The sequence below is a fragment of the Pantherophis guttatus genome, chromosome 3, assembly GCF_059756535.1.
Source record: "Pantherophis guttatus breed Tessera chromosome 3, ASM5975653v1, whole genome shotgun sequence".
NCBI lineage: Eukaryota > Metazoa > Chordata > Lepidosauria > Squamata > Colubridae > Pantherophis > Pantherophis guttatus.
In genome coordinates, this window is record NC_142065.1 from 9787000 (window position 1) to 9800897 (window position 13898).

The following is a 13898-nucleotide window of genomic DNA, read 5'->3' on the forward strand; positions in this document are numbered from 1 at the left end:
CTCTCTTCCTCCCTCCCTTCCTCCTCTCCTTCCTTCCTCCCTCTCTCCCTCCCTCCCTTCCTTCCTCTTCTCCTTCCTCCCTCTCTCCCTCCCTCCCTTCATTCCTTCCTTCCTTCCTTCCTCTCTCTCCCTCCCTCCCTTCCTCCTCTCCTTCCTCTCTCTCTCCCTCCCTCCCTCCCTCTCTTCCTCCCTCCCTTCCTCCTCTCCTTCCTCCCTCTCTCCCTCCCTCCCTCCCTTCCTTCCTCCTCTCCTTCCTCCCTCTCTCCCTCCCTCCCTTCATTCCTTCCTTCCTCTCTCTCTCCCTCCCTCCCTTCCTTCCTCCTCTCCTTCCTCCCTCTCTCCCTCCCTCCCTCCTTCTCTCCCTCCCTCCCTTCATTCCTTCCTTCCTTCCTCCCTCTCTCCCTCCCTCCCTTCCTCCTCTCCTTCCTCCCTCTCCCTCCCTCCCTCCCTTCCTCATCTCCTTCCTCCCTCTCTCCCTCCCTCCCTTCATTCCTTCCTTCCTCCTCTCCTTCCTCCCTCTCTCCCTCCCTCCCTCCCTCTCTCCCTCCCTTCCTCCTCTCCTTCCTCCCTCTCTCCCTCCCTCCCTTCATTCCTTCCTTCCTCCCCTCCTTCCTCCCTCTCTCCCTTCATTCCTTCATTCCTTCCTTCCTCCCCTCCTTCCTCCCTCCCTCCCTTCATTCCTTCCTTCCTCCCCTCCTTCTCTCCCTCCCTCCCTTCATTCCTTCCTTCCTTCCTCCCTCTCTTCCTCCCTCCCTTCCACCTCTCCTTCCTCCCTCTCTCCCTCCCTCCCTTCCTCCTCTCCTTCCTCCCTCTCTCCCTCCCTCCCTTCCTCATCTCCTTCCTCCCTCTCGCCCTCCCTCCCTTCATTCCTTCCTTCCTTCCTTCCTCTCTCCCTCCCTCCCTTCCTTCCTCCTCTCCTTCCTCCCTCTCTCCCTCCCTCCCTCCCTCCCTTCCTCCTCTCCTTCCTCCCTCTCTCCCTCCCTCCCTTCATTCCTTCCTTCCTCCCCTCCTTCCTCCCTCTCTCCCTCCCTCCCTCCCTCTCTCCCTTCCTTCCTTCCTTCCCTCCCGAGCTCCATTTTTGCTGGCAGAGGCACCGTTTTACTGTTTCCAGGCTGGCCCTGCAGGCCGCATCTTTTTTTTTTAACAGTTTGTTTATATATTTTCACATTACATACATAAGTGCTTAGTGAACAGCATACGGTCTGGATCAATTTATTTATATATAGTAATACTTTTCCCACTCCTAATTTCTACCTCTGCTATCCAACCATTTATAAAACATGTTCGAAAATATTCTGCATCTTCTTTTTCTTTTATTTTTAGTGTCAATCTGTCCATTTCTGCACAATCTAAAATTTTTTAAAATTACCTCCTCCTCCTTGAGGCCTTGAATTTGACACCCCTGGACTAGAAAATCTCCAAGATCCCTTCCAACTCTTGTTATTCTGTTTTCTGTCAACCCTAATGCTGATTGAGTGATCATGTCATCAAATCAGAATTAATTCCTAGTGGCTACATCAGGAGTGAAATGCTCCCAGTTTGGACCCGATCCGGTAGCGATGGAGGTGGGTGGTTTGGAGAACCGGTAGCAAAAATCCCTCCCCACCCCCATGCCCAGATGAGCCACACAATCATCAGAGGCTTTTTATTTTATTTTTAAAAGCATTTTTTCTACAACCCCTTCAGCCGAAAAAATGCTTTTAAAAGTAAAAAAAAAAAAGCCACTGCCGATCAGGCAAGTCATCTGGGATCGTCAGAGGCTTTTAAAAGCATTTTTTTACAACCTCTTCCACCGAAGAGGTTGTAGAAAAAAATGGTTTTAAAAGTAAAAAAAAAAAAAAAAGAGTTGACCACGCCCACTCAGTCATAGCCCCCCCCAAGCCACGCCCACAAAACCGGTAGTAACAAATTTTACATTTCACCACTGAGCTACATAGATTTTCTCCCGGACACTCTGTCCCCAACCTGTTTCTTCATATCTTTCCATGGGACACCTAAACATCAATCAATCAATCAATCAATCAATCAATCAATCAATCAATCGGGAGCTGTCCTCCTGAACCACATTTTCAAGCCAGATTCTTCCATTCTTTGAGCAAAATAGAACCCAGAAAGATTTGTGGCATTTAGCTGTTTAGCAGCTTATTAATAAAAGATTCCTAATAATTATTATTTATTAATCATTTATTAATAATAACCTAACAATAAATTAACACATTAATATTAATTTATTAATTAATAATTAATAATTAATAATAATAATAATAATAATAATTTGTTAATAATCTTATTAATAAAAGAGACCGGGCAACCATTTGTCTGAAATGCTACAGGGTCTCTCCTGCTCGAGCGGAGGGCTGGACTAGAAGACCTCTAAGGCCCCCTTCCAGTTCTATTATTCTGTGTCCTAGGTTGTCGGAAAAGACTCCAGTAACATAAACAGTATAATTACAATCCACAATATTTCATGTTTGATGGGGGGGAAAAATCATCTCAACTTTTTATTTAAATAACACTTGGCTTTGGTTGGATTCGTCTCCATTCTTTGGGCAGATGAAATTCGGCAAGAACCGAAAAGATATTCCACGTCCTGGCATTGAAATCTCCCATTTTCATAAGGCGAAATCCATGCGTCCACAGCAGAGGTCTTGTTGTGGCTCTGTTATCTGAGCCTGTGTCATCAGCAGGAGAGGACTCCGAGAGTGAAGGAAAGGAGTTGGCAAGGCCTCCCTCTCCAGGACCCTCCTCTCTGGCAATGCCTTCGGTGTCCACCGAAGGGCAAGAGATAGGGCCGGGGCCAAGCATGTCCACGCAGCCACAGATGGACAGTGATGAGGGTAATGAGTCTTGGCTGGATCCATGCCAGCGTCGCAGAGATAAGCGTCCGCAACAGAAGAAAGGGCGTGCCCGAGATTAGGCTGAGTCACTGGACCACACCCCACAGGATATAAAAGGGAGCGTGGTGGCCAGTCAAACCTTGTGATGAACAAAGCTGAAAGCTTCCACGCCATTCTGCATTGCTGGACTTTTGGCTATAGACTTTGCTGGATTATCTCTGGACTTGATTGACTCCGTAATTATTGAGCTGTTTCTTTTGATGTACCAGAAGTGGGGAGAAGTTATCTCTCCTCTTTGTAAATAATAAACTCTTGGCAGGCAGCCACTAGGTTGTTGCCAAGTTCCGTTATCATAAGGAAAAGGATTTTGCTGGCTGGTTTGGTCTTTAACTCTTGAACATCTGTTGGTGTGTGTGTGTGTGTGTGTGGTTGGGGACAGAACAGGTCTTCAAAGAGCTATGCTGGCTGGAGAATTCTGGGAGTTGAAGTCCACAAGTCTTAAAGCTGCCAAGTTTGAAGACCTCTGGTCCACAGGGAACGTTAAAAACGGGCTTAAATGAGGTCATTGTTCGATAGCTGCAAAGGGCACAACTAAGGCAGGAGTGGGAAACCTGTGCTCTTAGCAGCTTTAGCCCACCTAGCGAGGGATGCTGGGAAATGTAGTCTGATGTTAACTACAGGACCATCGGCTGCCCCAATGAATGAATTGTACAAATAGTTCAATGATGAAAAGACTCTTTGGGATTAAAAAAAATCTTTTAATTGGGGAATTTTATGGGTAAGGGGTTTTAAATTGGGGAAGCCAAAGATAAATTTAATTTCGTTTTAAAGTATTTTAATATTTGTATTGTGTGTTTTTAATTTTGGCTGTTCACCGCCCCGAGTCCTTCGGGAGAGGGGGCGGTATAAAAATTTAAAAAAGAAAAGAAAATAAATAAAAGAAAAAGAAACTGGATCCACTATATCTTTCCTCTTTTATATAACAGATCATACAACTTAACCCTTTGACAAGTCACATTTTTCCCCCACTGACTGCAACATCATTGACCACTGCTGGTAAGAGTCAGATGGAGAAACACAGAACGGTGTTGAAATCAGGAACCACAAATAGAACAAGATGTTTTGGAACCAAATATGTAGATGCCATTTTTTTTTAGTCTTCAAGTACAAAGAGATCAATATGACCTTCCTATGTCTGGAAGATGCAAGGTTCTTTTGACCTGAGGCCATCGTTACATTAGAACGGTGATGGCGAACCTATGGCACGCGTGCCGGAAGTGACATGCAGAGCCACATCTCCGGGCATGTGAATGTTGGTCGTTGATCTTCCAGGTTTCGGCGTACCAGCCAGTTGGTCTTCACACGCGCAGAAACGCTGGAAACCGGAAAAGCAGTTTCCTGGGGCGCATGCGCACGCCGGGAAGTTGATGTTCTGGTTTCCAGCGCATGCATGCGCATGGGCCAGCTGATCTTCACACGCGCATGTGTGCCAGAACCTGGAAAACCAGGTGGCCGGTGCATATGTGTGTGCCGGAAACCGGAAGATCATCTTCCTGGCACATGCATGCGCACCGGGAGGCTGCTCTTCCAGTTTTTGACATGTGCGCAGGTGGGGTCCCGTTTCAGTACTCGGTGCCAAAAAGGTTCGCCAACACTGCAATAGAATCTCTCGCTGTTTAGCAATCTTGAGAAGCTCATTGAACCTAGCTTCCAAATATCCGTAAACTTGGTTTCTCTTATTCCAACAATCGATAAAACACAAGAGGGAGCATTTTTAATACCCTGCTAATTTTTCATCCTGAACTAATATAAGCACCCATACGAAACCGGAAATCATGTAAGAATGAAAATCTTAAGCTAGAGAAGCTTTTGTAGATGTATCGGATAACGTCTGCCCATACTTCAAATCGATTAGACCAACGGTTTCAGAAGGTTGACTTGGAGATGCAACTCACAAATCCAAGGTTCTCATTCATCTCTTTGATGTCTAACAACCTTCTCTTTCATACAAACTTTGAATCTGGATGAAATTGTTCTTCCAACAATTCGGAAGACAATTCTGGTGGGACATATTCTGGACTTTTTAAGCTGTCCAGATCTATTAGACCTCCCAGGAGGAAACCCAAGATAGCTGCTTCTGTCTCACTCATGATGTCAGAGGAAGACGAGAACATGGAGCTGCTTTAACGGATATGATATGGATTACAGTCCTATAACCATAGGATTTTGCATAATCTGCTCACTCACACTCCATTAGGTCGTATTTTTTCTGAGACAAGGTCTTTCAGACCTGCTGAACTAGGGCCACCATTGTTAACAATGGGCTTGGCCACTGGGGGTGACAAGAGTTGTAACTTAAAACACCTGAAGGACCTCAGGTTATGAAAAACTGATGGGTTATATATTGTCGGTAACTGGCCAGTCCTCCACCCCATTGTTTTTTAAGAGAACTGGTCCAACATTATCATACAGGTGTACCTACATGTTCATAATTGTAATATGGGTAAGATGGTCGCCTGTATGTAGGTGCACTAGAACGATATGCCAATCATTCATGAATTTGCGAGATTTTGCAGGAGGCCTCAAGGGAAGGAGGGGAACTTTGCTGATCTCAATGGAAATCTGATGAATTCCTTGCTATTCTTTTGTTCATTGCGTGAGGATTCTACAACCAGAACTTGGCCAAACTTTGACATGCATACATCACCTGAGAAGCACGGCTAAATCATTATGAGATCTACCTTATACATCCGAAGAAAACCAAAGTAAGAAAATCCATCATCAAGGGAATTTTAAAATTATAGAACGAGCAGCTCGCACTAAATCTGGGATTTTTTTGTGTCTGGAGAACACTCACAATGACGGCCTCAAAACTCCTCAAAAAAGGATCCAAACATACGTTCGAATTCTATACGTTTTTGCTGTAGTCCAGGTGATCATCATGAATGTTGGAACAAAAAAATTTTGGGGTGTGTGGTGGGAGAGAGTATGGGTGAATCCTTGCATTTCCTCTCACACAGGAAGATCACCAGGAGCAAGCTCTGGTTGCATATTTTGGGAGTGTGCCTGCGATGTAATAACATTTTTGCTACAAAAGACCCTGTAGCCAGAGTCAGAATATTTAAACTGCTCCTAAGGTCATCTCACACAATGGACCCTGATCTCTCCAGATATACTGGATTTCTATAATTCCCAACTAGAAAGCCAACATGGGTCTAATGTTGGCTAGAACATCAATACATGGGGATGGAGAGAAGAATAGCATCTAATCAAAGAGGTGAAACATACGCCAACCGTCTGGGAAGAAAAGATTAGCAGATGGCTAGTAAATCTGGAGCTAACAGGTTAATGCATGGACTTTCATCATTCCATAGCTAGTATGTTTTTTCCTGGGATTCTGCTTTTCATTTCTCCATTCTGAAATCTTGACGTCTCCCTCTAAGTCTGCGGATGTGTTTATAAATCGGTGTAGGCTGGATCCAGGTCCATCCTGTGAGCTTTTCCAAAGATGAGGAACGTGGAAAGTCCAAGGGCATTCACGATGGCCACGAGATTGAAAACAGAGACCCAGGAGCCTGTGTTTTCGATGAGGTGTCCAGCTAGGTACACGCAAACGACACCTGGGTGCAGAGAGAGAATACACCAAAGTGAGTGTGCTGTCTCTCTCTCTCTCTCTCTCTCTCTCTCTCTCTCTTTCTCTCTCCCCCTCCCTCCCTCCCTCCCTCTCTCTCTCTCTCTCTCTTTTAAACAATCTTGTTTCAACCCAGAAATTCAAACTTGGGGCTATTTCGTTGACAACCAACAAGTTTAGATTACCACAATTCACTCGACCTGGGGTTCTCCTTGGAGACTACTCAGAAACTACAACCAGTGCAGAATATAATTGCTCACCCATTAATGCAGGGAGGTCAAACTCGGTTTCATTGAGGCCACATCAGGGTTGTGTTGTTGAATTTAGGGGAGGGCGTGGCCAGGATGGGTGTGGCCAGCTCGAACATCATTCGTGTCAGGGGCACCTGTGGTGGCCCGAGTGATATGCCAGCGAAAATGGGCTCCCAAGCTCCATTTTTGGCTGCAATGGCTAAACCGTCTGCCAGCAAAAAAGGAGTTTGGGAGGGCCATACGGCCTTCCCAAGCTCCATTTTCGCTGGCAGAAGCACCACGGGCAAGTCCTTCGTTGTTTCCACAGCAGCCCTGTGCGCCAGATCTAAGCACCCTGCAGGCCAGATTCGGCCCCCAGGCCTTGAGTTTGACACCAATGCATTAATGCGAGCAGTCTAACATTGTCACATTGTCACAGCAGTACCACGAGACTTGTAGGAGTGGGTGGTCTGTTTCTGGGTACAATTCAGGATGCTAACTACAGCTGATAAAGTTTGGGGGAGTTGGTTATCTTCATGAACATTTACACCACCTAGAACAAGGTTTCCCAGTCTTGGCCATTTTAAGACCTGTAGACTTCAACTCCCAGAATTCCCCCGCCAGCATACTAATAATGAGGTGTACAACCAATAAAAGGAGGAAGTAAAAAATATTAAAGGGGGTTAATAACAGGAGTGGGCTGCTGGGGGTTTGCAGAGGTTTGGGAGAACCTCTAGCTAAGATTCTGTGCAGTTTGGAGAACCCCCAAATCCTACTCCTGGCTGGCCCCACCCCGCCCCGCCCACCCCGTCCCACCCCTCCCAGGAGTCCCCACATGGCCTGTTTTGGATGCAGGTAAGTGCAGGGCGCACACGGAAGCTCTGGGAGGGCGAAAAACGGGCCTACCGGATGTTTCCGGCCTCCAGAGGGCCTCTGGAGCCTGGGGAGGCCATTTTCACCCTCCTGGAGGCTCAAGCCCAGGGAGGACAAACACCACCACCCCGCCGTGGCCACGCCCATCCAGCAACCAGGCAGAGAACCCCTTGCTAAAATTTTGGTTAATAATAATATTACAGACATACCCTATGGGTTAATATACATACACATTAGGCAAAAAAAATCCCCCTTAGTAGTCCGTTTGTTATTTCCTAGCTGTGGACTGAAAGCGAATTCCATAGTCCACCCAGTTGGTCCTGGGGATACAAGTATAGCTGAGAAACAATTAGGGGGAATGATGAATTGTTTGAAATACCATAATAACCTACCTAGTAAAGCTCCACCTGTGTTTGCCACACCTAAGGAAAGATAAAGAAAGGTGAGGTATAAATTCAAAAAGTATTTGATGTCCTTCCAGTCTGATATCTCACCAGAGCCCAGGGCAAGAAATAATGGTTGGAAACTAATCAAGGAGAGAAGCTACTTGGAATTAAGGAGAAACTTCCTAACAGTGGGGACAATTAACCAGTGGAACAGCTTGCCACCAGAAATCATGGGTGCTCCATCACTGGAGGTTTTTAAGAAGAGACTGGACAGTCACTTGTCTGAGATGGTATAGGTTCTCCTGCTTGAGCAGGGGGTTGGACTAGAAGACCTCCAAGGTCCTTTCCAACTTCTCTTCTCTTCTCTTCTCTTCTCTTCTCTTCTCTTCTCTTCTCTTCTCTTCTCTTCTATTCTATTCTATTCTATTCTATTCTATTCTATCTCTGCCTCCATCAAGAACACTGCCATCTTCTTGAGACTTTGAAGAGTTTCTTCCTCTGAATTTATCACTCTACTTTTCTTTCATTTATCTCTCTTCCCCTTCTTCATCGGGACGTTTCCGTGAATGGTTATAATTCCTCTCCTTTCGGACCTACAAATAGTCCTGAAAATTTTTGCTACCCTCAAGCCATCACTGATAATCTATATACTGCTAAAACCCTCTTGTCTGTCTGTAACTTTCAATGGAGAGATAAGGTGTATCATAAGGGCAACCATTTTTGAATCAATTGTTTGGCTGACACAAAGAGAATTGGGACTTGTCCTTTTCGCCAGCTCTTTTCACTCAAATCCCTCTGATTAAAATCATCAGAAGGAAAAGGATGTTTCTCTACGATTTCATTGTTTCTATTCATTCGTTCGTTCATTCAGAGACGTTCATTCACACCCTGCAAGGAAATGTGTATCATTCAGATCTTAAAGCATGATGTAAAGAAAGCAGGTGCGTATGACTTTTGTGGCTTAACAAAGATTTGTTACAGGCTCTCTAATTATGCTTGACCCATAATAATTACCGGCCAGGATGGCTAAAGGTTGTTTGGCTAAGACACTGAGCTTATCGATCGAAAGGTCGGCAGTTCAGCGGTTCGAATCCTTAGTGCTGCATATTGGAGTGAGCTCCCGTTACTTGTCCCAGCTTCTGCCAACCGAGCAGTTCGAAAGCATGTAAAAAATGCAAGTAGAAAATAGGGACCACCTTTGGTGGGAAGGTAACAGCGTTCTGTGCGCCTTTGGTGTTTAGTCATGCCGGCCACATGACCACGGAGACGTCTTCGGACAGCGCTGTCTCTTTGGCTTTGAAACGCAGATGAGGACCGCTCCCTAGAGTCCGGAATGACTAGCACATATGTGTGAGGGGAACTTTTAATAATTCAGATTTTCACAGAAAGTCAGAAACTTTGCTATTACAAAAAAAAAAAAAAAAAAAAAACTGGATACAAGGCCACATGTTGATCCCTTTCTGGCAACTTTGCCTTCAGATGATATTTTGTGGTGAAATAATTAGGGTGATTTTTCCTGACTGAGTAAAAAACAAGGATCTCAGAAACAGCTAACTGAATATGACGATCTCAAAAGCTAAGAAGGATTAAACCAGGTTAGCATTTGGATGGGAGCCTAATCAGGAATCCCAAGGCATAATCTTCACTGGGAAATTGGAAAAACATCCCAGAAATAGAAAGCCAGTTCCATAATTGTTGCCAGGAAAACTATATGGACACAACCGTGAAGTCATCAGGAGTCCCCCGCTTGATTTGATAATATATCTTATAATAAAAAAAAAAGTAATTTTTGCTCACCGAACAATAAACCAGCACACGAAGGAGCCAGATCTTGAATATTGACTGAGATGCCACTGTAGAAAAAAAAATAAAGATGACTACAACCAAAACTCAATTAGCAGTTAAATTGGCAGCATTTGAAATGAGTTAAAAATTTGATTGTTGTCTTTAAACGTGTATATATTTTATATCTCTCCAGCCTTGGTGCCAACACCAAGGCTTTATGTACCAGTGTTTTTCATAAATATGCAACTTTAACATGCATGGACTTCAACTCCCAGAATTCCCCAGCCAGCCTCCACATAAGAAGTTGGGGTGCTTACCTGTGGTTGAAAGTCTGAAGTCCAATGCTGGCTGAGGCGAAGGCCACTGCTTGGCAAAAGCTGGTGGAGTAACCTATCCCTAAGGCAAAAAGACTGGATACCCCGGAGCCAATGACCTCAAAGGAAATCAAAAGAGAAAATTTTGGTTTAATGTACTGTGTCAGCATTCTGATGCTGCCATAAAAAGACGAGGCTTGACTTTTCACCTACTTATTTTCTCTGTAGATAATATCCCCTAGGAGATGGGACGGGAGGGGAGAACATTCCTGTGGGGTGAGGTCAGAAGCTGGGGAGACTGACTTGGAAGATGGCCAATGAGAAGATGAGAATTGGGGAACGGAAAGGGAAGGGTTTGGGGGTCAGAGGGTTAGTATCGGCTACGACGAAGTCGGGGCCAGATCTGTTGTACTCAATAAATGGAATAGTTCAGCAAAGATTAATTGTTTGGGAGTGCAATTTATTTGAGATGACATCGAAACCTGACATACTGTTTATTATTTACAGTATGTATTTCCCTAAGCTTATACACTGTTTCATTCATGTCTGACTCTAAACAGACCTCTGGAACAAGAATAAAACTGAACATAAGGTAAATATAATAATCTGATAAATAATTCTCCAAGCACCAAAGCATCCAGTGTTGTGGCCCAGCAGAGCTGGCGGCAGACTCGGATGGTGAGGAGGTTGGGGAGGAACCTGGGCCAGCTCTAGAGTCTGGGGAAGGCTCTGATGGATGCTCTGCATCACGGGTGAAATCCAAATTTTTCCCTACCGTGGCAGGGGAAGGATACTGCAAAATCTCCATTCCCACCCCACTCCAGGGGAAAGATACTGCAAAATCTCCATTGCCACCCTACTCTGGGGCTAGCCAGAGGTGGTATTTGCCAGTTTTCCGAACTACTCAAAATTTCCGCTACCGGTTCTCCAGAACCTGTCAGAACTTGCTGGATTTCACCCCTGCTCTGCGTCAGACGCAGAGATAGAGCCAGAGCTGTGCGACATTTCCCAGCCACCGGAGAGGCAGCTGCCATTGGAGGCTGATATGAGTGAGGAGGAAGAACAGCTGGGGCCTTTTCCAGATGCACATATGCGCAGAGCAGTTAGGAGAGGGGAACAGCGGAGGACAAGGACTCGACTCGGGAAGCAAAGCACACGTGGATGTTGAATGGCCCCTCCCTGGCTGGGGAATAAATAGAAGGAAAGGGGAGCGGTGGTCGTAGGTGACAACCGTTCGTATTTCTGAAGATTTTGCTCACTGTGTTTCGTGTCACAAAAACTACCTGCCAGAACTTAATTTGCAGCCTTTCGGCTGGGAGCGCACAGCCTGGCAATTATCGCAAGGAACTGATAAGGTCTGTTACTGCAGTTAACTCCTTGAAGGACTCTTGCTTGGACTTTTTGGGTGAATGCCCAAAATGCCCTTAATGGGTGAATGCCATTAATTCACAAGAGGTAAATAAAGAGGGGTTTTTCGTGACAAGGAGTCTGTTTCTGCTAAGGCTGGGCCAGAATATCCAGCAAGTATCATCCAGAAGAGATTACAATACAAGTAGACCTGAATTTATGACCACAATGGAGCCCAAATTTCTGTTGCAAAGTGGTAGGCACCCCTATCATTGGCATCCATAGAGATATAGCTTTTCGTTCTTTCACTGTAACAATATCGGAATGTTTTTTTCCCCTTACCTGCATAAACTTACGAGCGGTGATCGGTTTGCACCCTGAAAGCAGAAAGACAAACAATCAGCTGATCAGGACAGATCTACTTTCCATTGCTGGAGGGGTTTTCTTGCCAGCTATTTTGGTTAAAAATCCACCACACAATATTGCAACAGGCATTTTAATTACTTTTTTTAAAAAAAATAAAGCACAAACTTTTAAAGTTGGGTTAAAAACTTTAATCAGGAGTTTTTCTTTTCCATTTTTGAAAAAAGCCAATTGATTGATCATGTGCCATTAAGTCAGGGTTGATTCTTAGCGACCACATAAATAGATTTTGTTGCAGATGATTTAAAAACAAAAAGGAATACTTTCTGGCAGATAATGCAAGAATTAGAGCTGTCAATCCCTAACTGAAGATATGGTTGCTTTAAAGAGCTCTTGAGAGGTGCCAGATATATATGACCTGAGTATTTTCAGGTATCGGTATGGAACTGCATTGGAAGTGTTGCAAAACTTTAATAAAAACCATGTATAATTGTCTGCCCTTACTCTTTGTCATATCCAATCCCTAATCCATCCTTCCTCACCCCAATTAGAATCAATACTTTTCACACATTGAAGTGCCCAAGAAGTAAATATTAAGGAGAGAAACCTTAAACCACTGCAAATCAACCATACTGTTTCCCAACCCTGAACAGTAACAGCATGTCACTGTCGTGTTGTGAATGGACAACTCAGAATTAAAGGAACAAAGAATAAAATACCTTGACTGATACATTGATCGGAGAGGAATCCACCAAACAAACTGGTTGGAATTGCCACCAGCCAAGGAATTACATTAAAAATCCAACCCTGGAAAAAAGATACTGCAGAAATAAGTATCTGTAGAGCTTCCATGCTAAGAAAAGAATTACTAAGGCCCAGTGGTGGGATTCAGCCAGTTCAGGCGAGCCGGTAGTTAAATTGCTGGCTTGCCCCTTCCCTTCCCACCCCTTCCAGGAGTCCCCACACGCCCCATTTTGGCTCCCAGGTAAGTGCAGGGAGGCCGCTTAGGCCCAAAATAGGGCACGGGGTTGTGTGCAGTGCTCCCCCTCCCCGTGGCCTGTTTTCACTCCCAGGCTTCAGGGAGGCCTCCTAGGTCAGGGGTCAGCAACCTGAGACTCTGGAGCCAAATGTGGCTCTTTCACCCCTCTGCTGAAGCTCCCTGTCACTCAAAATATGCATCACAACCACCAATGTGCGACACCCGCCGGCATTCAATTTATTGAGCTTTTCAACCCCTGGTAGGCCAACCGTAGATAAATCCAAGAAAAGAAAACAGAACGTTTAATTCAACTACATGTGCTGGGTTTGTGGCCGTTCAAGAAATAGTCAGGCACAGGAAGGGTTTTGTGGCTCCCGGTGTTTTCTTTTCTGTGGGAAACGGGTCCAAATGGCTCTTCGAGTATTTAAGGCTGCAGACCCCTGTCGTAGGCCCAAAACGGGGCATGAGGGGGTGGCACGTTTCCCCTCCCTCCCCGTGGCCCATTTTTGCTCCCAGGGGAGTGCAAGAGTCTGAATACTACCTGTCACACCCCCTGGCCACGCCCACCCAGCCGATCATTAAGGCAGCGAACCGGTTGTTAAATTATTTGAATCCCACCACTGCTAATGGCCAGCTCCAGTATAAAGCTTTAAAGCAGGGACGTCCAACCTTGGCAACTTTTAAGACTTGTGGGTTTCAATTCCCAATTCTGGGAGTTGAAGTCCACAAATCTTAAAGTTGCCAAGGTTGGACACCAGTGGTTGGTTGTCCCCAGTTCAGACCGGTTCTGTAGAACTGGTAGTAAAACCGGAGGAAGGCTCCGCCCACCGACCCCAGAGCATGCCCAGCCCCGTTGCAAACCGGTAGTAAAGGTAAGTAGAACTCACCCCTGTTGGACACCCCTCATTTAAAGCATTAACTAGGTTGACTAAGTAGTATCAAATCATTTCCAATTCCTACTGATCATGGATTTTCTTCATGACCACCTATCCCTAGCCTGGTTAAGGTCATCTAATGGTGCACTCATCACCCCTCTAATGGAGTCCATTCAACTTTGTTGTTGGTTGTCCTCTTCTCTTCTCTTCCACCTTCCTCAACATCAGAACCTTCTACAGAGAGTTAGGTCTTCACATAATGTGTCCAAAGTACCGGT

General features: G+C 45.3%; 1 protein-coding gene across 3 annotated transcripts in view; it reads right to left on the reverse strand.

Annotated features, from left to right (window-relative positions):
* Positions 1-3574: 3574 nt before the first annotated feature.
* Positions 3575-13898, reverse strand: part of SLC17A9 (solute carrier family 17 member 9) — a 38860-nt gene continuing 28536 nt past the window's right edge. For all 3 annotated transcript variants that reach the window (XM_087889021.1, XM_087889022.1, XM_087889023.1), the window contains 6 exons: positions 12486-12573; positions 11746-11780; positions 10060-10175; positions 9755-9810; positions 7964-7993; positions 3575-6457 (listed from right to left, as the gene is read on the reverse strand). In XM_087889021.1, coding sequence (XP_087745147.1) covers positions 6294-6457; positions 7964-7993; positions 9755-9810; positions 10060-10175; positions 11746-11780; positions 12486-12573 — 489 coding nt within the window. In that variant the 3' untranslated portion in view covers positions 3575-6293. The remainder of the gene's footprint in view (positions 6458-7963; positions 7994-9754; positions 9811-10059; positions 10176-11745; positions 11781-12485; positions 12574-13898) is intronic.